Here is a 23,360-nt window from a genome sequence, read left to right as displayed (position 1 = left end):
ATTCCTGCCAGGGACCTTCTGGAGATTACCTTGACTGGATCTAAAGGTAGAGCTCTGTGAATAGTATTACTGTCCCCATTTAACAGATTAAAAAAATGAGGTTAATAAACTTGCCCAAGGCCATCCAACTTATAAATGACAAAGCTAGAATTTATAAACAAGTTTCTCCTTTTTATTTTTTAAAATTTTGAATAACTTATTGTGATACATTTAAAATACATATACAGTAGAGAGAACAGGTATAATGAACCCCTATGTACCCATTCCCCAGCTTCAAGTTATCAACTCATGGCTGATTTTGTTTCATCTATACTTCTGCCTACTCGCATCCTTTTTCTGAATCTTGTGTATTTTATTTAGGGATGTTTGAGTAGGAAGCCAGATTAAACACTGGCTTAACTTAGGGGTTTATTTTTCTTGTACACAAAAAGGCTTCAGGATATTAGGGTCAAAGGTCTTTGATTTTTCTTGGTGTTTCCTCACAATCACAAGATGGCTTACCATAGTTCCAACTGTCATGTCCACCTTCCAGACGAGGAGGAGGAGGAGGAGGAGGAGGAGGAAGGGAGACGGGGACGATGGGAAAGAGGTCTCATTTATATCAGGAAATTAAATTTCTCAGAAATTTCCAGCGGGATTCTGCTTATATCAATAAATTATTGTCTAGAACTGTGTCATATGGTCATCGCTGGATTATAGAGGCTGAGAAATATAAGTGCTCCCGTTGCCACCTCAAACAGTTGGGGATTTAAATTTACAAAAACTAAATGTGTCAGTCTGTTAAGGCTGCTATAACAGAATACCATGGACTGAGTGGCTGTATTATAAACAACAGAAATTTATTTCACATGGTTCTGGAGGCTGGGCAGTCCAAAATCAAGGCACTGGCACATTTGGTATCTGGTAAGGGCTTGCTTCCTGCTTCAGACACCCCTCTTTTTGCTGTGTCCTCACATGGTAGAAGGGACTAGGAATCTTTCTGGGATCTCTTTTATAAAGGTATTAGTCCCATTCATGAAGGCTCTGCCCTCATGAGCTAATCACCTCCCCTCCATATACCATCACGTTGGGGGAATACGTATCAACAGATGAATTTTGAAACTAAAAACATTCAGCCTTTAGCAATAAAGAAATAAGCATACTTTATTGGTTCAGTTTTTGAGGATTTTCAAAAAAGTTGTTTAAATTTGCTTTTTGTTCTGTTCACATATTGGAATAGCCTGCTTTCTAAAATGTTTTTCCTTTGATTTTTTTTCCCTCTTTACCTTTCCTTATTAGCAAGGATAAAAATAAATTTCTTGAATTATAAAGGTAACAATAATAACTACTATGTACTTACCTTGGAGGTTTGAGGGTTTGGTGGGCATTGCGTTATGGTTTCTCTTTTACCTAATACAACTTTAAGGTACTTTCTTTTCTGATGTTTCTTTGAATGTATACTTAATAGGTATAACACTGATATAAAAGACAAGGCAGGGAAACTGATCGGGACGAGGATGAAATTCAGGGTGCCTGTGATTCCTCTGCAAGTGCATACAAATGAATTAGCTGAAAAATTACTGAACTTTATTTCTTTCTGACTAGTAGTTTTATAGTTCATACTTATATTGAGGGGGTTGGTAGCTTGCTGAGAGGTTAAAGATCATTTCAGTTGAAGTTTATTTGGCTTGAGTTATGACAACTTTCTTTAAATTAGAAGAGTTTTTGCTATTTAAAAAGGAAAAAGATAGAGCACCTTTTCTGTGTAACTGATGTTAAAATGCCCTAGAGTGACAATATGCTAAAAGCTCTTGCATATTTGAATTGGGTCGAATACAACTGTTTAAAACACAGATCTGCAGTCTGCTCAGGTTACTAAAGATAAATGCATCATACGTTCAGTATCAGACTTTGCCGCAAGGGGTTCATTCCCACACAGAAGTACGCATGCTCCTTTCTTCTGAGACTGCACTAAGATTGAGCTTTCCATTTTCCTTTTTAAGTCACTCTTTAGTCCTAGCAGCAGTTTAGAAATGGAAAAGTTTGGTTGCTTTAAAGAGTAGTTCCTTAGTGTGTTCTTAAAGTACAGATAATATTTTCTCTTCAGTTCTAAAGAGAAGTTTTACTGCCCAGAATAGGTACACAATAAAATATTGAAAGGAAAAAAGAAAGTTAGCTGCATCCTAGTTTTCTAAAACCTGGCAAGCTGGCAGAGCTAGAATTAGCTTTACAGATGGCATTTGGCAACATATCTGCATATCACTAAGCCCTCATCTCCTGAGTTTTCTTCATCCTGTCTATCAGTTAGAATATCCAATCACTGCACAAAGATGGAGAAGTGGGACGATCACAGCTCACACGATGCTGTTTGGTTAGAAACGTCAGTGCTGCACAACCCACGGCTGAGTCAGTGTCTGTGAGAAAATAAACTGAATTAATATATAGCGGGGGTTGTATCTCTGAACATTTAAAGCCTAAATAACCTCAGTAGCATTATTACACAGTAGAGGGAGGAAAGCTAAAGGAAGTCTGTAGACAGGTGAGGTAGGGTGACTGGGAAATTTTCTCATTGTTCAGAGGAATTCTGAAGATGATGGAAATATCAGATGTGCCAAAGTTTCCTAGTAATGCCCAAGGATGCTGACCTGGCTTTCAGTGCTGCATTGTTTGAAAAAGCAGAGTCCCTTTATACTCTGATTTCAAAATTTTTTTCTTGTTTTTGTGTGTCTGCCTTGGCATATACTAAAGTAAGGTGTGTATTCATTTATTACATGATAATGCTGTGTTATAATTCTATACATATATGAGAGGTTGAGAGAGATATGTTTAGCCTTTGTTTCATTATGATCATTTATGTTTCTGAATGTTAAAGATCATATGTCTTGATTGTCAGTATAATGGCAAGTTATTTAAAATAAATAGTGTGTGTTTTTATTGTTTCTATGGGTTTGAGGCTTTGTTTTTTATTTCATTTAAAGTCTTAGTAGAATATGTAATTGAGAATGCATTATGTTTGATATTGTTTCTTATGAATATCATATAAAATTTATTTAAGGAAAAACTAATTTTGAAATAATATTTTTGATATATTTGAAAATAAAATTCAAGATAGAGAAATGAAATAATTTCCTAAAGAAGAAGGTGAATGTATTTTTACTTTTGGATGAATTAAGGATTAGTTGAATCACTTTATATATATTTTACAGAACTGAATGTATTTGAATGATAAAGTTTTAACTGGTTAAGATGACTTTTTTCCTAGTTTTTTGGAACACAGGCTCTGAATAGATGATCTAGATACTGCCACTGAAATAGTAAATTAGATAAGTTTTTGGATTGCTGCAAATTGATTTTCAACCAGAAAATATTTCTAAATGAAGATAATTGTTCTTGCTATGAGATTTTAAGTCTTGACTGGTAACAGTGCTTACTTTAGTAGGAAATTGTGGCACAATTTTAAATAATTTGACTAATGGCTTTTTTCTTTTGTCTTCATTATCCCTATCCTACTGAGCCTTCATTTGGTAGGGATTTGGGAGGATATACAACATTTTAAAATTATTTTAAATGTTATTAAGTAGTTTATAACATTCTTTTCCTTGAAATGTCAGGAAGTTCTTGTGATTTCCCCCATTTTATTTCTAAAAGTTTGAATGGTCATCTTGATGGTTATCATAACTTATTTGTATAGATAGGCTAACTGGTGGTATCTTATTTTGGCTTTTTTTTTTTCCCCTGGTTTTGTGTCCAGAAATGTTTTTCTAAGCTTGCTTTAGTAATAGAGTTATAAAAGCAGAAATCTCACGCTCGACTTATACTTTATAGAATATTTTTTTCTCTGGTTCGGCTTATTTTTTAAAAAATAATGCCTGTGTTATTATAAGAGTAATACATATTCATTACATAAATTTGATAGATACAGAAAAGCACATAGAATAAAATTAAGATGTTCTACCATCAAAAGAAAAACTTTAAATATTTTCACATATAACCTTTTTTCCCTGTGTATATATAAAAATGTACATTCACACATAAACACTTAAAAATGATTTTGGGATATTACTGTATACACTGTTATATAACCCATTTCTTGTTGTTTTCTTTTTTTTTAATAAAAAGCAAACTTAATCACGAACGTTCCCTTTGTCATGAAAGTCTTCTATAGCATAATTCTTGAGAACTGCATAGTGTTTTGTATATATATATTTTGTAATTTATTTCACCAATCTGAGTTTTTCTGATTCGTGATCAGAGAAAAGATCAGCTTGATTCCACAGCATAGATTTCTCTAAAAAGGAAGAATGTCTTAAGGAGTTAAGTAAAAATACAATTTTGATACTTTTCAGAAGGAAAAAGATTCTCAGTGTGATTATACAATGAACTCTTTAAAGATATGCACATTACTTTTAAAACAAAGCAGATAAGATTGCCATAACAAAGTATAGAAAATCTTCTTAAAAATCAGGGAAACAGAGCTCAGACAAGCTGAGACTTTTAAGAAATGCAAAGGCCAACCAAAAGGGTTTCTTATATTACATTTTAAGAAGGAAATCAGTGAAAGTGTAATAATAATGTATGGCAATGAGGTAAGACAAAAATTCCTCAAGTCTTATTTAGGAGCTGCTTTGTCAGGAAAAGCAAACCACCACCACCATCAATAATAATAGCAAAGCAAACATTTCTAGTAAAGACAGAAAACCAACATGAATATAGAGTTAAGTAATGCATCTAGCTAAATGAATTGTCTTCTGGAACATCTTACAGTTAAGGAACTGACTGTAAAATCTTAAAATTATTTATATTATTTGTAGTCTTTAAAGGTTTTAGGAGAATACAAGAAGTACTAAAAGATGAGGGGTTCTAGGCCTGGTTTTGAAAAAGAAGATTTTAGAGCAAAAAATGAAGGATAGTTTATGACTAACTTGAAGGAAAAAAACAGGTTAAAGATGATCCAGAATGGGTTTGCTAAAAACAGATTGTCAGAACAACTTTGATTTTTCTCTGATGCAGTTGGTAGCCTAGTAGCAATAGGTATTTGGACTTAAACTTAGGTTTTGGTAAAAAAATTTTTTTTATATCCTTGGGTGAAGGAAAAATGAGTTAGCCACTAGTTGATTGTTTTAATTAATCAACACAGTTTTCATTTTGAAGGATCCTCTCCAAAGGTTTTTGATCTTGGAAGGTGGCTTTGTTCTTTGCTTTTGTCTTATTGCTCAAATGGAGAAGGCAAATTATCAAATTTATAGGTGACAGTGAAGAAAGAAAGATCGTAAATAAAACACTAAATGATCCATAGTGATCTCCAGGTCTGGACTGTTGGACTAAATTTAAATGAACTTTTGAGGCATATACATAAGGCCTGAAAAACACTAATATACACTAAGTTAGCATGGCCTTATATACAGCATCACATTTGGAAAAGACTTGAGAGTAGTTTTTGGCAGTAAACTTGATATGAAACAAAAGTACAGTATAGCTGCCATCATCCCATCTTCTCCCCTACCACCCTCCCCCCTGCCCTTAGAAACCATCTTAACGAATGGAAAGGAAGGTTAGAGCCACTTCAGTACACCAAAGTGTTGTCTTTACTTCTTTGTATATTCAGAAGGAAGGATGTGAAGAAATTGGAAGTCTTGTCAGCTTAGGTAACTAAAAATTTAGAGGTCTTGGGGACATCTCTGGTAGATGTTAAGGAATCTCACAATAAGAGCTGTCTTCAAATATGTGAAGAATTATCATTTGGATAAGAAACGACTCAAGTTTGAGTCAGACTTGTTTAAGGTTAAAAGCATGAGCTGCAAAATTGTATTCCTTTGGTCACATCTCAGACCTGCCACTTTCTTAGCTACATGATTTTAGGCAAGTTTTTTAGCCTCTAAGCTTTCATTTTCTCAACTGTAAAATGGGTATGGTTTTGAGTATTTAATGAAAATATGTGTAAAGTGTTCAGTATTGTGCCTGGCATATACTAAATGCTCAAATGTTAGCATTGTTATTGTTGTCATAGCAGGTAGAATTAAGACAGTGGTTCTCAACCAGAGAGGTGATTTTACCCCTCATTGAGCATATAGCAATGGCTGAGGGCATTTTTGGCTGTTACAACTAGAAGGAGTACTACTAGCGTCTAGTGGGTGGAGGCTAGTGGGTGGGGGCCAGGAATGTCAAAATGATGACTCTGTCCTCTTTACCTTGTTTTATTTTTCTGCATAGCACTTACCAGCATATGATATTTAATATATTTATATATGGTCTATGTTCTTCTACACTAGGATGTATTAATTTTAAGGGCAGAGACTTTCTCGGTTATATCCACCAGGGCTAGAATAATAAGTAGCATATAATAGGTGTTCAGTGACTATTTGGTAGAGTGACTGCATGATAAAGCTAAACACATTGCTAGAGAAGAGGATAAGAATACTTTTAGTTATTATAGGGTATAGTTGTCATTGTGTGTTGCAAGTAACTAATACTTATTGATGAATTAAAACCACAGTAGTTTTTAGAAGTAAAAAAGTTAGCAATATAACATTTAGATATTATAACTCCTATTCAGAGACTCCTCAGTTTGGAGAGGTTCTTTCCTAGCAACATCTTCCTTTATTAAAGTTCAAAATTGAGAAACAACGTAATGGACATTTTAAAAATGCAGAAGAAACCTCCAGCTCCTTTGCTGTCTGCATGAAAGTAATTTTTGTCAGTTAGGAAAACCTTTACCTTGATAGTAAAATGTTAAAAGTTTGGCCATTAAGGGTTCCTTTTCTGTCAGAATTTTTAGTATCTAGGTCTTCATTTGACTTCAAAGAAAAGATGCTCTAAGTAGTCATACAACAGTATATCAAACTCGCTTGCTGTTGCTACTGCTTCTGCCTTACTAGAGTTGCTGATATATCTGACAATGGGGTTTTCGGAAGAAGAGAGAGACTAGTATTAAAACTATTCTTGAGCTATATTTCTTGTCTTTTTGTGGGGAAATCTGGGACTTAAGTATCATTTAAAATATTTCTATGGAAAATATGCATCAACATACTTACAGATAACCTTTGAGTAGCCCATTCCTTAGTTGAGAACTGCCCTTTCAGTGATTAGCCTTTTTTTCTTGGGAAACTGATCATAAATTAAGAACAAAAGCTTATAGAAAAGGCAAATTGACAAAAAAGGGAAAAGAAGGGAGAGAAATTTGCATTAAATATGTTGAAAATAGATTTTTTTTTTGACCTTTTATATCTGGCTTCTTTTTTAAATTTTGTTTATTTATTTATTTATTTTAACATCTTTTTTTTTTTTTTTTTCCTAACATCTTTATTGGGGTATAATTGCTTTACAATGGTGTGTTAGTTTCAGCTTCACAACAAAATGAATCAGTTATATATATACATGTTCTCATATCTCTTCCTGCTTGCGTCTCCCTCCCTCCCACCCTCCCCATCCCACCCCTCCAGGCGGTCACAAAGCACTGAGCTGATCTCCCTGTGCTATGTGGCTGCTTCCCACTAGCTATCTACCTTACGTTTGGTAATGTATATATGTCCATGCCTCTCTCTCGCTTTGTCACAGTTTACCCTTCCCCCTCCCAATATCCTCAAGTCCATTCTCTAGTAAGTCTGTGTCTTTATTCCTGTTTCACCCCTAGGTTCTTCATGACTTTTTTTTTTTCTTAAATTCCATATATATGTGTTAGCATACGGTATTTGTCTCTCTCTTTAGATTAATCCTTTGTCAGTTGATTCATTTGCAAATATTTTCTCCCATTCTGAGGGCTGTCTTTTGGTCTTGTTTATGGTTTCCTTTGCTGTGCAAAAGCTTTGAAGTTTCATTAGGTCCCATTTGTTTATTTTTGTTTTTATCTCCATTACTCTAGGAGATGGGTCAAGAAGGATCTTGCTGTGATTTATGTCATAGAGTGTTCTGCCTATGTTTTCCTCTAAGAGTTTGATAGTTTCTGGCCTTACATTTAGGTCTTTAATCCATTTTGAGCTTATTTTTGTGTATGGTGTTAGGGAGTGATCTAATCTCATACTTTTACATGTACCTGTCCAGTTTTCCCAGCACCACTTATTGAAGGGGCTGTCCTTTCTCCACTGTATATTCCTGCCACCTTTATCAAAGATAAGGTGACCATATGTGCATGGGTTTATCTCTGGGCTTTCTATCCTATTCCATTGATCTATCTTTCTGTTTTTGTGCCAGTACCATACTGTCTTGATTACTGTAGCTTTGTAGTATAGTCTGAAGTCAGGCAGCCTGATTCCTCCAGCTCCATTTTTTGTTCTCAAGATTGCTTTGGCTATTCGGGGTCTTTTGTGTTTCCATACAAATTGTGAAATTTTTTGTTCTAGTTCTGTGAAAAATGCCAGTGGTAGTTTGATAGGGATTGCATTGAATCTATAGATTGCTTTGGGGAGTAGAGTCATTTTCACAATGTTGATTCTTCCAATCCAAGAACATGGTATATCTCTCCATCTGTTTGTATCATCTTTAATTTCTTTCATCAGTGTCTTATAATTTTCTGCATACAGGTCTTTTGTCTCCTTAGGTAGGTTTATTCCTAGATATTTTATTCTTTTTGTTGCAATGGTAAATGGGAGTGTTTTCTTGATTTCACTTTCAGATTTTTCATCGTTAGTATATAGGAATGCCAGAGATTTCTGTGCATTAATTTTGTATCCTGCTACTTTACCAAATTCATTGATTAGCTCTAGTAGTTTTCTGGTAGCATCTTTAGGATTCTCTATGTATAGTATCATGTCATCTGCAAACAGTGACAGCTTTACTTCTTCTTTTCCGATTTGGATTCCTTTTATTTCCTTTTCTTCTCTGATTGCTGTGGCTAAAACTTCCAAAACTATGTTGAATAAGAGTGGTGAGAGTGGGCAACCTTGTCTTGTTCCTGACCTTAGTGGAAATGCTTTCAGTTTTTCGCCATTGAGGATGATGTTGGCTGTGGGCTTGTCATATACGGCCTTTATTATATTGAGGAAAGTTCCCTCTACACCTACTTTCTGCAGGGTTTTTATCATAAATGGGTGTTGAATTTTGTCAAAAGCTTTCTCTGCATCTATTGAGATGATCATATGGTTTTTCTCCTTCAATTTGTTAATATGGTTAATCACATTGATAGATTTGCGTATATTGAAGAATCCTTGCATTCCTGGAATAAACCCCACTTGATCATGGTGTATGATCCTTTTAATGTGCTGTTGGATTCTGTTTGCTAGTATTTTGTTGAGGATTTTTGCATCTATGTTCATCAGTGATATTGGCCTGTAGTTTTCTTTCTTTGTGACATCCTTGTCTGGTTTTGGTATCAAGGTGATGGTGGCCTCGTAGAATGAGTTTGGGAGTGTTCCTCCCTCTGCTATATTTTGGAAGAGTTTGAGAAGAATAGGTGTTAGCTCTTCTCTAAATGTTTGATAGAATTCGCCTGTGAAGCCATCTGGTCCTGGGCTTTTGTTTGTTGGAAGATTTTTAATCACAGTTTCAATTTCAGTGTTTGTGATTGGTCTGTTCATATTTTCTATTTCTTCCTGATTCAGTCTTGGCAGTTTGTGCATTTCTAAGAATTTGTCCATTTCTTCCAGATTGTCCATTTTATTGGCATAGAGTTGCTTGTAGTAATCCCTCATGATTTTTTTTATTTCTGCAGTGTCAGTTGTTACTTCTCCTTTTTCATTTCTGATTCTATTGATTTGAGTCTTCTCCCTTTTTTTCTTGATGAGTCTGGCTAATGGTTTATCTATTTTGTTTATCTTCTCAAAGAACCAGCTTTTAGTTTTATTGATCTTTGCTATTGTTTCCTTCATTTCTTTTTCATTTATTTCTGATCTGATTTTTATGATTTCTTTCCTTCTGCTAACTCTGGGGTTTTTTTGTTCTTCTTTCTCTAATTGCTTGAGGTGCAAGGTTAGGTTGTTTATTCGAGATGTTTCCTGCTTCTTAAGGTGGGCTTGTATTGCTATAAACTTCCCTCTTAGAACTGCTTTTGCTGCATCCCATAGGTTTTGGGTCGTTGTATCTCCATTGTCATTTGTTTCTAGGTATTTTTTAATTTCCTCTTTGATTTCTTCAGTGATCACTTCGTTATTAAGTAGTGTATTGTTTAGCCTCCATGTGTTTGTATTTTTTACAGCTCTTTTCCTATAATTGATATCTAGTCTCATGGCGTTGTGGTCGGAAAAGATACTTGATACAATTTCAATTTTCTTAAATTTACCAAGGCTTGATTTGTGACCCAAGATATGATCTATCCTGGAGAATGTTCCATGAGCACTTGAGAAAAATGTGTATTCTGTTGTTTTTGGATGGAATGTCCTATAAATATCAATTAAGTCCATCTTGTTTAATGTATCATTTAAAGCTTGTGTTTCCTTATTTATTTTCATTTTGGATGATCTGTCCATTGGTGAAAGTGGGGTGTTAAAGTCCCCTACTATGAATGTGTTACTGTCGATTTCCCCTTTGATGGCTGTTAGTATTTGCCTTATGTATTGAGGTGCTCCTATGTTGGGTGCATAAATATTTACAATTGTTGTATCTTCTTCTTGGATCGATCCCTTGATCATTATGTAGTGTCCTTCTTTGTCTCTTCTAATAGTCTTTATTTTAAAGTCTATTTTGTCTGTTATAAGAATTGCTACTCCAGCTTTCTTTTGGTTTCCATTTGCATGAAATATCTTTTTCCATCCCCTTACTTTCAGTCTGTATGTGTCTCTAGGTCTGAAGTGGGTCTCTTGTAGACAGCGTATATATGGGTCTTGTTTTTGTATCCATTCAGCTAATCTGTGTCTTTTGGTGGGAGTATTTAGTCCATTTACATTTAAGGTAATTATCAATATGTATGTTCTTATTCCCATTTTCTTAATCTAAAACATAATATAGACTATAGTAATAGAAATGGCTTATTTTTCCCCAAAGTAATATTGCTTCTTTAATGAGGACAGACTAATTAAAAAAATGGATGCATCTGATCTGAAATTTACAAAGATGCTTACCTTGTCCTTAAGGAAAGGTGCGTTTTTGGGACTTCCCTGGTGGTGTGGTGGGTAAGACTCTGAGCTTGCAAGGCAGGGGGCCTGGGTTCGATCCCTGGTCCAGGAGCTAGATCCTGCATGTATGCAGCAACTAAGAAGCCTGTGTGCCACAACTAAGACGTGGCGCAGACAAAATAAATAAATAATTAAAAAAAAAGAAAAAAATACACACTAAGTAGCCCCCATCACCAGGCCGCTAGCCTTTAAAAAGAAAAAATGTGTTTTTAAAAGCTTGATTGGGCTTCCCTGGTGGCGCAGTGGTTGAGAGTCCGCCTGCCGATGCAGGGGATGTAGGTTCGTGTCCCAGTCCGGGAAGATCCCACATGCCGCGGAGCGGCTGGGCCCATGAGCCATGGCCGCTGAGCCTGCGTGTCCGGAGCCTATGCTCCGCAACGGGAGAGGCCACAACATTGAGGACCGTGTACTGCAAAAAAAAGGAAAAAAAAAAACTTGATTAAGTGTTTAAAACACCTCATAAACTGTAAAGCTTCATATCTATATCTCTACAGACACAAAGACACACACGGAAGTATTTGACAAGGAATAAACAGTTGTCACAGGAAATGCTTAGATGTTATGTGTATCCTGAAACTTAAGCTAAATTCAACAAACATTAATAAGATGTACCAGGTTATGATGTTAGTTGCTGGAAGTGTTTAAAGAGAATTCCTCAAAGCAGGAAAGTGATATAAGGTTGTACCCTGTGTATACTACACAAGGGTGCCATATATAAGTGAGTAGTACTCACTTTGTAGATATTTTAGTTTTATGTATTTGTTACAACAATTTTCTGTTAGCAGCAGTGCTTGTAAATATCATTTATTTCTGGAAATTTTTCACGTATTATTTCTTTGATAACTTACTCCCCTCTGTTTTCTCTGTTCTCTCTGGAACATATCACTATACATTTGAATGGTGACCTCCTTCCTCTAATTTGTTCCTCCTTTCAGTCTCATTTTTCATTTCTTTTTCTTTTATTCCCAGTTTTTTCTTTCAACCCTTCTAGTAACCTTTTAAAATTTCTTCTCTTGTGTTTGAATTTCTAAGGACTCTTTTTCATTTGCTAATTATAAAAAAAAATTCCCTTCCTTGTTTTATGGATACATTTTTAAATAGCACTGAGTTTATTGATTACAGTTTTGCTTTTTCTTCCTGTCTCTACATTGTTTATTGCCTTTTTTGTTACGTTTATTAAACTTATTGTGAAATAGTTTTTCATTTATAAGAAATTTAAAAAAAATTGTACAGTGAGTTCCTGGGTACTCTTCACCCAGCTTCCCTCAATGATAACATCTCACATAAGTGTATCAAACTAGGAAAATGACATTGATACAGTACTATAACTGACTATAGACATCAACTTTTATATGCGCTTTTTCTGGTTTATATTCTGTGATAGTTTATCATATATAGATTTGCGTAACTACCACCATAATCAGGATACAAAACTTTTGCATCACCACAGAGAAACTCCTGCATGCTAGCCCTTTAGAGTCATACCCATTCCCCATCCCTAACCTCTGACAACCCCTGATTTGTTCTCCATCACTGTAATTTTGCCATTTTGAGAATGATATATAGATGAAGTCAGATAGGATGTAAACTTTGGGGTTTGGATTTTTCATTCAGCATAATGCCTTTGAGATCTATCGCATTGTTGAACATGTCAGTAGTTTGTTCTTATTTAATTTCTGAGTACTATTCCATTGTATGTATGTACAACAGTTTATCCATTCCGAGAAAGGCATGGTTTTTGTTATAAACTTTGCAATAATTGTTGGATTTAAAATATTCTATATATATTATTTTAGTTTTATTATGCCCAACCCCCATAGGAGTCCGTAGTTTCACTGAACAAAATGATAGAGACCCTAAAATTTCTCTTTAATTCTTAGGAACCTGTCTACCTTTGGAAGCTGTTCATGTATTTAGAATTTTTAAACAAATCAGGTGGCAAAGTCACATGTGGAAATCATGCAGAATTAATATTCTAAAGTTTGATATAAATAGATACTTGCTTCTGAGAGTGACTATTTTAGTAAGATTTTTAAACTTTTGGAGAGACTTATTGCCTATTGCCTATTGCCTGTTACACTTTATGCTTCAAAGCATGATTCTTTTTTTTGTAGAATTATTTTTTTTAATACAGCAGGCTCTTATTAGTTATCCATTTTATACATATTAGTGTATATATGTCAATCCCAATCTCCCAATTCATCACACCACCACCACCACCCCTGTGCCACTTTCCCCCCTTGGTTTCCATACGTTTGTTCTCTACATCTGTGTCTCTATTTCTGCCCTGCAAACCGGTTTATCTGTACCATTTTTCTAGATTCCACATATATGCGTTAATATATGATATTTGTTTTTCTCTTTCTGACTTGCTTCACTCTGTATAACAGTCTCTAGATCCATCCACGTCTCTACGAATGACCCAATTTCGTTCTTGTTTATGGCTGAGTAATATTCCATTGAATATATGTACCATGTCTTCTTTATCCATTTGTCTGTCGATGGGCATTTAGGTTGCTTCCATGACCTGGCTCTTGTAAATAGTGGTGCAGTGAACATTGGGGTGCATGTGTCTTTTTGAATTATGGTTTTCTCTGGGTATATGCCCAGTGGTGGGATTGCTGGGTCATATGGTAATTCTATTTTTAGTTTTTTAAGGAACCTCCATACTGTTTTCCATAGTAGCTGTATCAGTTTACATTCCCACCAACAGTGCAAGAGGGTTCCCTTTTCTGCACATCCTCTCCAGCATTTGTTATTTGTAGATTTTCTGATGATGCCCATTCTAACTAGTGTGAAGTGATACCTCATTGTAGTTTTGATTTGCATTTCTCTAATAATTAGTGATGTTGAATAGCTTTTCATGTGCTTCTTGGCCATCTGTATGTCTTCTTTAGAGAAATATCTATTTAGGTCTTCTGCCCATTTTTGGATTGGGTTGTTTGTTTTTTTAATATTGAGCTGCATGAGCTGTTTATATATTTTGGAGATTAATCCTTTGTCTGTTGATTCATTTGCAAATATTTCTCCCATTCTGAGGGTTGTCTTTTCATCTTGTTTGTAGTTCCCTTTGCTGTGCAGAAGCTTTGAAGTTTCATTAGGTCCCATTTGTTTATTTTTGTTATTATTTCCATTTCTCTAGGAGGTGGATCAAAGAAGATCTTGCTGTGATTTATGTCAAAGAGTGTTCTTCCTATGTTTTCCTCTAAGAGTTTTATAGTGACCAGTCTTAAATTTAGGTCTCTAATCCATTTTGAGTTTATTTTTGTGTATGGTGTTAAGGAGTGTTCTAATTTCATTCTTTTACATGTAGCTGTCCAGGTTTCCCAGCACCACTTATTGAAGAGACTGTCGTTTCTCCATTGTGTATCCTTGCCTCCTCTGTCATAGATTAGTTGACCATAGGTGCGTGGGTTTATCTCTGGGCTTTCTGTCCTGTTCCACTGATCTATATTTGTTTTTGTGTCAGTGCGATACTGTCTTGATTACTGTAGCTTTGTGGTATAGTCTGAAGTCAGGGAGCCTGATTCCTCAAGCTCCATTTTTTCCCCTAAAGACTGCTTTGGCTATTAGGGGTCTTTTGTGTCTCCATACTGATTTTAAGATTTTTTGTTCTAGTTCTGTAAAAAATGCCATTGGTAATTTGATAGGGATTGCATTGAATCTGTAGATTGCTTTGGGTAGTATAGTCATTTTCACAGTATTGATTCTTCCAATCCAAGAACATGGTATATCTCTCCATCTGTTGGTATCACCTTTAATTTCTTTCATCAGTGTCTTTTAGTTTTCTGCGTACAGGTCTTCTGTCTCCCTAGGTAGGTTTATTCCTAGGTATTTTTTTCTTTTTGTTGCAGTGGTAAATGGGAGTGTTTCCTTAAATTCTCTTTCAGATTTTTCATCATTAGTGTATAGGAATGCAAGAGATTTCTGTGCATTAACTTTGTTTCCTGCAAGTTTACCAAATTCATAGATTAGCTCCATTAGTTTTCTGGTGGAATCTTTAGGATTCTCTATGTATAGTATCATGTCATCTGCAAACAGTGACAGTTTTACTTCTGCTTTTCCAATTTGTATTCCTTTTATTTCTTTTTCTTCTCTGATTGCCGTGGCTAGGACTTCTAAAGCTATGTTGAATAATAGTGGTGAGAGTGGACATCCTTGTCTTGTTCCTGATCTTAGAGGAAATGCTTTCAGTTTTTCACCCTTTAGAACAATGTTTGCTGTGGGATTGTCATATATGGCCTTTATTATGTTGAGGTAGCTTCCCTCGATGCCCACTTTCTGGAGTTTTTATCATAAAGGGTGTTGAATTTTGTCAAAAGCTTTTTCTGCATCTATTGAGATGATCATATGGTTTTTATTTTTCAATTTGTTAATATGGTGTATCACGTTGATTGATTTGCATATATTGAAGAATCCTTGCATCCCTGGGATAAATCCCACTTGATCATGGTGTATGATCCTTTTAATGTGTTGTGGGATTCTGTTTGCTAGTATTTTGTTGAGGATTTTTACATCTATATTCATCAGTGATATTGGTATGTAATTTTCTTTTTTTGTAGTATCTTTGTATGGTTTTGGTATCAGGGTGATGATGGCCTCATAGAATGAGTTTGGGAGTGTTCCTTCCTCTGCAATTTTTTGGAAGAGTTTGAGAAGGCTGGGTGGTAGCTCTTCACTAAATGTTTGATAGAATTCACCTGTGAAGCCATCTGGTCCTGGACTTTTGTTTGTTGGATGGTTTTTAATCGCAGTTTCATTACTTGTGATTGGTCTGTTCATATTTTCTGTTTCTTCCTTGTTCAGTCTTGGAAGGTTATACCTTTCTACGAATTTGTCCATTTCTTCCAGGTTGTCCATTTTATTGGCATAGAGTTGCTTGTGTTGCTTTGTATTTCTGTGGTATCTGTTGTAACTTCTCCTTTTTCACTTCCAGTTTTATTGATTTGAGTCCTCCCTCTTTCTTGATGAGTCTGGCTAATGGTTTATCAATTTTGTTTATCTACTCAAAGAACCAGATTTTAGTTTTATTGATCTTTGCTATTGTTTCTTTGTTTTTCTTTCTTTTATTTCTGCTCTGATCTTTATGATTTCTTTCCTTCTGCTAACTTTGGGTTTTGTTCGTTTCTCTTTCTCTAGTTCCTTTAGGTGTAAGGTTAGATTGTTTATTTTAGATTTTTCTTGTTTCTTGAGGTAGGCTTGTATTGCTGTAAACTTCCCTCTTAGAACTGGTTTTGCTGTATCCCATAGGTTTTGGGTCATCGTGTTTTCATTGTCATTTGTCTCTAGGTAGTTTTTGATTTCCTCTTTGATTTCAGTGATTTCTTGGTTATTTAGTAATGTACTGTTCAGCCTCCATGTGTTTGTGTTTTTTACGTTTCTTTTTCCCTGTAGTTGATTTCTAATCTCATAGTGTTGTGTATCGGTTTTGGAATATTTAACCAGTCTTTCATTTTTGGTACAAAATCCTTTAGACCTTGGTGTATTGACATTTTTATATATTGCTGTATTGAAACTACTAAAATTTTGTTTAAAATATTTGCATCTATGTTCTGAGGGATGTAGGTTCTTGTAATGTCTTTCTCTGGTTTTGGTATCTGGGTAATACTGGCCTCGTAGAATGTTAGGAAATATTATCTTTTCTTCAATTTTATAGAAGAGTTTGTGTAGGATTGGTGTTCTATGTTAAATGCTTGGTAGACTTATCAGTGAAGCCATCTTGGCCTGGAGTTAGAGGGTAAGTTCTTAACTATAAATTCAAATACTTTCATAGACATTCAGCTGTTCACTGTATTTGTTTCTTCTGGAGTGAGTTTTGGTAGTTTGGAATTTGTCCAGTTCTTCTGAATTGATGAATTTATTTGCATAAAGTTGTTTATAATATTTTATCTCTTTTAATACATGCAGACTTTGTAGTGAGGTCTACTCTCTCATGTCTGATATTGGTAATTTGTATCTTCTCAATTTTTTCCCTAATTTGCCTGGAGATTTTATCAATTTTAATGATGTTTTCAAAGAACTAGCTTTTGTTTTCATTGATTTTTCCCTGTTCTTTTTTCTGTTTTCTATTATTTTGACTTCCACTCTGATCTTTATTAATTTTTTATAGTTTCTTTAGGTTTAATTTGCTCTTTGTCTAGTTTCTTAAGGCAGAAACTGAGGTGATTTTTTTCTTTGACCTTCTTTTCTATCATAGGCATTTAAAGCTATATTTTGCTTCTTAACTACTGCTGTAATATCATGCCATTCCACAAATTTTGATACACTGGACTTGTTTCACTTTAGAATTTTCTCTTTTCCTTTCTGATTTCTTTTTTGCTTTCTGGGTTATTTAAAAAGATTTTATCTAATTTCCAATATTTGGGAATTTTCCAGGTATCTTTCTGTTACTGAATTTTAATTTATTTCATTGTAACCAGAGAACATATTTTGTATGATTGAATTCTTTTAAATGTATTGAGACTTGTTTTATTGCACAGAATATGGTCTGTCTTGATAAATGTTCTGTGTGCATACCAAAAGAATGAATTTTCTGCTCTTGTTGGGTGAAATGTTCCATAAATGTCAGTTAGGTTAAGCTAGTTGATAGTGTTGTTCAAATGTTATTCATCTTTACTGATTTTCTGTCTGCTTGTTCTATTAACTATTATGAGAGGGATGTTGAAATCTCTGACAATTGTGGAGTTCTCCTTGTAATTTGATCAGTTTTTGCGTCATGTATTTTGAAGCTCTGTTATGAGGCAGAAGAACTTCGGGGATTGTTAAGTGCTTGTAATGAATTTACCCCTTTATTTTTTTATTTATTTATTTTTTTGTGGTACGCGGGCCTCTCACTGCTGTGGCCTCTCCAGTTGCAGAGCACAGGCTCCGGACGCGCAGGCCCAGCGGCCATGGCCCACGGGCCCAGCTGCTCCGCGGCATGTGGGATCCTCCTGGACTGGGGCACAAACCCCCGTCCCCTGCATCAGCAGGCGGACTCTCAACCACTGCGCCACCAGGGAAGCCCTACCCCTTTATTTGTATGAAATGCGTGGTAATATTCTTTGCATTGAGGTGTACTTTGTCTGCTATTAATATAGCCACTCTCGCTTTCTTTTGACTAGTGTTAGCATAGTTTGTCTTTCCTTATCCTTTTATATTGAACCTCTTTGTACCTTTATACTTATTATTTATTTTATTTTATTATTTTATTTATTTTTGGTTGCGTTAGGTCTTTGTTGCTGTGCGCGGGCTTTCTCTAGTTGCGATGAGCGGGGGCTACTCTTCGTTGCGGTGCGCAGACTTCTCATTGCGGTGGCTTCTCTTGTTGCAGAGCACGGGCTCTAGGCGCCCAGGCTTCAGGAGTTGTGGCTCTTGGGCTCTGGAGTGCAGGCTCAGTAGTTGTGTCTCACGGGCTTAGTTGCTCTGCGACATGTGGGATCTTCCCGGACCAGGGCTCGAACCCATGTGCCCTGCATTGGCAGGCGGATTCTTTTTTTTTTTTTTTTTTTTTGCGGTACACGGGCCTCTCACTGTTGTGGCCTCTCCCGTTGCGGAGCACAGGCTTTGGACGCACAGGCTCAGTGGCCATGGCTCACGGGCCTAGCCACTCTGTGGCATGTGGGATCTTTCTGGACCAGGGCATGAACCTGTGTCCCCTGCATCGGCAGGCAGACTGTCAACCACTGCGCCACCAGGGAAGCCCTGTACCTTTATATTTAAAGTTTGATTCTTGTAGGCAGCATATAGTTGGGTCTGGTTTTTATATCCAGTGGGATAATCTCTACCTTTTATGCCTTAGACCATGTACATTTAATGTGATTATAGATATGGTTAAGGTTAGGTCTATCATCTTGCTATTTATTTTCTGTTTGTCCCATTTGTTCTTGTTTCCCTATCCTCTTCCCTTTTCTTTTGGCCCTCTTTTAGATTAATTGTATCTTTTTTATGATTTCATTTTATCCTCTATGTTGGTTTATTAACTATAATTCTTTGTTTCTGTACTTTAGTGGTTGCTTTAGAGCTAATAATATACATCTTTAGTTTATTACAGTTTACCTTCAAGTGATATTAAATCATTTCATGTGTCATATAAGAGCCTTATAATAATGTACTTCCATTTCTCTCTTTCCAAACTGTGCTATTTCCAATATTCTTAATTCCTTTGTGTAGATTTGTATTTTCTTTTTTTTTTTTTTATTTTGCGGTACGCGGGCCTCTCACTGTTGTGGCCTCTCCCGTTGCGGAGCACAGGCTCCGGACGCGCAGGCTCAGCGGCCGTGGCTCATGGGCCCAGCCGCTCCACAGCATGTGGGATCTTCCCGGACCGGGGCACGAACCTGTGTGCCCTGCATCGGCAGGTGGACTCTCAACACTGCGCCACCAGGGAAGCCCTAGATTTGTATTTTCAACTGGTGTTATTGTTTTCTTCCACCTAAAGGGTGTCCTTTAAACTTTTTTATAGTGCAGGTTTGCTCATGATGAATTCATCTTTTTTGTGTGTGTCTGAGAACGCATTTCCCTTTTATTTATTTACTTTTAATAAATTTATTTATTTCATTTATTTATTTTTGGCTGCGTTGGGCCTTGGTTGCTGCGCGCGGGCTTTCTCTAGTTGCGGCGGGCGGAGGCTACTCTTTGTTGCGGTGCACGGGCTTCTCATTGTGGTGGCTTCTCTTGTTGTGGAGCACGGGTTCTAGGTGGGCGGGCTTCAGTAGTTGTGGCACGTGGGCTTCAGTAGTTGTGGCTCGCGGGCTCTAGAGCGCAGGCTCAGTAGTTGTGGTGCACGGGCTTAGTTGCTTCGCGGCATGTGGGATCTTCCCGGACCAGGGCTCAAACCTGTGTCTGCTGCATTGGCAGGCAGATTCTTAACCACTACACCCCCAGGGAAGTCCCTCCCTTTTATTTTTGAAAGATGTTTTCACTGGATGTAACAAGTGTAGGTTGGCAGGGGTTATCATTTTGGTTTGGGGTTTTATTTTTTATTAAAATGTGTTTGGGATTTTTTGTGCATGTTGCACCTGTGGGTTTGTAGTTTTAATTACATTTCAAGACATTTCTTCAAATATTTTTTTCTTCCTTGCTTTTCTTCCTTTATGGACTCCATTTATACCTGTATTAGGGCACTTAAAGTTGACCCATAGCTCATTCATGCTCAATTTATTTTTCTATAATGAATATTATATTCATTTTGGATATTTCCTACTGCTGTGTCTTCAAATTCACCAATCTTTTCTTCTGTAATGTGTAATCTTCCATTAATTCCATTGAGTATATTTTTCATCTCAGGTATCATTTTTGTCTCTGGAAGTCTGAGTTGCATCTTTTTAGTATTCTATATCTGTATATAACTTTTTGGAGGAATATGGTTATAATGGCTGTTTTAATGTCTTTGTTTCTAATTCTAAGATATGTGTCAGTTCTGGGTTGGTTTTAGTTGAGTTTTTTCCTTATGGGTTATGTTTTGCTCCCTCTTTGCATACCTCGTAATTTTTAACTGGATGCCATACATTGTGAATTTACCTTGTTTGGTTGCTGGATATTTTTGTATTCCTATATATTTTCTTGAGCTTTGTTTTAGGATTCAGTTTACTTACTTGGAAACAATTTGATTCTTTCAGGTGTTGCTGTTAACATTTGTTAGATATGACTAGAACAGTGCTCAGTTTAGGTCTAATTTTTTCCCATTTCAGAGCCAAGACCCTTTAGATTCTCCCTTTAGTGTCCTTTTATGAGGTTTTCCATCCTGACTGGGGGAAACAGGCCCTATTCCTGGCTCTATATGAGTCCTGGGCACTGTTTCCTCTAATTCTTTGAGTCGGTTGTTTCCCCAGCCTCGTCAGGTTTCCTCACATGTGCGTTGATTGGTACTAGGCTCTGCAGATCTCCGAGGTTTTTCTCTCAGTGCTGCTCTCCCCTCTCTGGTACTCTTTGCTTAGAACTCTAGCCACCTATTGTCCCCGGCCTCTCAGCTCCATATCCTTAACTCAGAGTCCATCAGCTTCTGCCTGGGTTTTGCCTCCCTGTGTTTTATTCTGGAAACTCTTCTTAAGGTAGTAATCTTGGGCAGTTGCTGGCCTTATCTTATTTATTTTCCATCTTTGAGGGATCACTCTCTTTCTTTTCCAAATGTATTGTGTCTTGTCATTGTTTCATATATTTCGTTTTTGGGTTGTTTCAGACAGGAAGGTAAATTCAGTCCTTGTTTCCCTGTCTTGGCTAGAAGCAAGATGTTGGGGCTGACGCATTCTTCATCTCCTTACCTGTTCTCAATTCACGTATCCCAAATTCTTAGATGCAACATGAAGCAGAGTTATCCCCTGTTAACTTGCTTGCCCTCATTTTTGTTTGCACATATTATTTTCGCCCTTAGAGTGCTTTCCTGCTCTAAAATTATTTAACTAAATAGAGTAGGACATAATTAGTCTTCCATGACATCTGATTTTGAAGGTCTGATTCAGAGTACATTCCATTTGAGAATGAAAAGAAAGGACAGGAGTGTATTATGACACCTTTTGCATTGATTTAACGTCTAAACAGTTTAGAAATGAAGCCAATATTTCAGCAGAATGCTTAGCAGCATTTAATCTTTCAGCTAGAGAGATGTCTAGTTGAAATCCTTTTTCAATTAATCAGTCTGCTTGGCCCTTACCGAACATTTATCCTGCATTTGCCTTAGTTGTAGTTGTGTTTGTACCTTGTCTGTTAAATTATCAATTAGATTCATATTTAGAAAATGTGTTTATTAGCACATTTAAAACTTGGCATCTAGAATAATTTAAGGAGTTATTTTTTCCAATATATAATCCTTATTCTATTATTGTGGATTCCTTTCTTTTTCCTACTTTAGGACACGAGCCAGAAATTCCATTGTTCCTACTCTGAAGGTTTTTAACCTGAAAGTAGGATCTTTTGATTTGTTCTATTTGAAGAAAAAAATTATGTTCCAAGGATGTGATCCTTCTCTGATCTTTTTCACTAGAAGGAAGGTGGGAGTAGAGGGTTTTGTTTGTTTGTTTGTTTCTGTCTGTAGGTTTATGAGAGACAAATGACTGATACAAGCTGGTAGGTTGCCTTTATTTCCACAGAAGTCACTCTTCGGGTAGTTACAAAGTCAGCCTTTTGTCTTTTTGGTCTATTATAGTGAGATGACAGCAATTTTTCATAATGAAAGAAACCACTAAAATAATGAAGTGTTATAGCTAATAAATCAGCAGAGGAGATGATCATGGAACATTATCGGATTTAAAACTGAATCATCAAGATTAAATTTTTAACTAGTGTGGTTTTGGTGAAGGAGAGCAGGGTAGTACTGTGGAGGGGGCACTGGAATGAATTGAAAGGATTAGGTTACAGTGTTAATAGGGTACCCACTAAATTCTTTGTGACTCTGAGCAAGTCTTGTGATTTTGAACTTTATTATCTTCACCTATTATAACTAAATAAGCTAACATTTAATGGGTGATTCTATTGTATCAGGCACATTGCTGGTCAGCTTACTTATACTTCATTTAATCCTCATATTGAACTTAGAAAGTAAAAAACATCTACAGCTTACAGATAAGGAAATGAAGGTTCCAAAATGTTAAGTAACATTCAACATGTTGAGCAATTAAGTCTTAATGGACAATTGATTCTAAGTCTTTATTACTCTAAAGCCATGAAGTTCTTTCTATTCCTGTTTCTTCTGTTTCTAAAAAGCACTTTAATATTTTTAAAGTATGAAGCATGTGTTTTGTTTGCTAAGGTGGTAAATTTCCACCTGCCTTAGGTCAGGCTCTCTCATTTTTGTTCCCTATCAGTTTTTCTACTTGCAGTGTATTCTGATTATTAAAATCTTATTTGTTAGTGCCTGATTCACCAGTGATTTACAGTGATGTCTTCTTCATGTGAGAACTTAAAGCATTTATTATCTATCACTCATTTATTAGTTATATATTTGAGATACATTTAGTCATTTTATATTTGAAATTTGGGATAGCTCTTGAATTGTTTACATTTCTGCATGTCCATGTATATAACTGCTACACTTAAATCATAAGCTCCCTGAGGGAGCTGCTTCTTTCTTGGCAGGTAGCACAGCATTGTGCACATAGCATATATAACTTAATAAATAATTGTGTGAATGAATGCTGTCAACTAGAATATTTTAATCATCATTCTCAGTTATTCACTTCTCATGGGAAAATTTATGTAGGATGTTTTCAAAATATTAAATTCTGTAACTTTACGTAGTCAGTGCTGTTAGCTTTTTAGAAAAATGCTTTTTTAAAATTTTTGAAGAGGGTTCAATCAAAATCAAAATAGCACGTAGACTTATTTGTCAGGGAGACCAGTTACTTTGCCCATACCTCAGAGTTC

At 35.9% G+C, this 23,360-nt stretch overlaps 1 protein-coding gene across 2 annotated transcripts in view; it reads left to right on the top strand.

The window, feature by feature from the left end:
• The window catches only part of BTBD10 (BTB domain containing 10), a 50,142-nt gene that overhangs the window by 2,119 nt on the left and 24,663 nt on the right, over window positions 1-23,360 (top strand). Inside the window, exon 1 of one of the 2 annotated variants that reach the window (XM_007471421.1) lies at window positions 2,336-2,731. The exons of the other annotated variant lie outside the window; for it this stretch is intronic. Coding sequence (XP_007471483.1) covers window positions 2,586-2,731 — 146 coding nt within the window. The 5' untranslated portion in view covers window positions 2,336-2,585. Of the gene's footprint in view, window positions 1-2,335; window positions 2,732-23,360 lie in introns of those variants that run through there. 2 annotated transcript variants of the gene reach the window in all.

Source organism: Lipotes vexillifer, unplaced genomic scaffold (assembly GCF_000442215.2).
Source record: "Lipotes vexillifer unplaced genomic scaffold, Lipotes_vexillifer_v1.1 scaffold6, whole genome shotgun sequence".
Lineage (NCBI taxonomy): Eukaryota > Metazoa > Chordata > Mammalia > Artiodactyla > Lipotidae > Lipotes > Lipotes vexillifer.
Note: the sequence above shows the minus strand (reverse complement) of the source record. Positions and strands in the feature narration are given on the sequence as shown.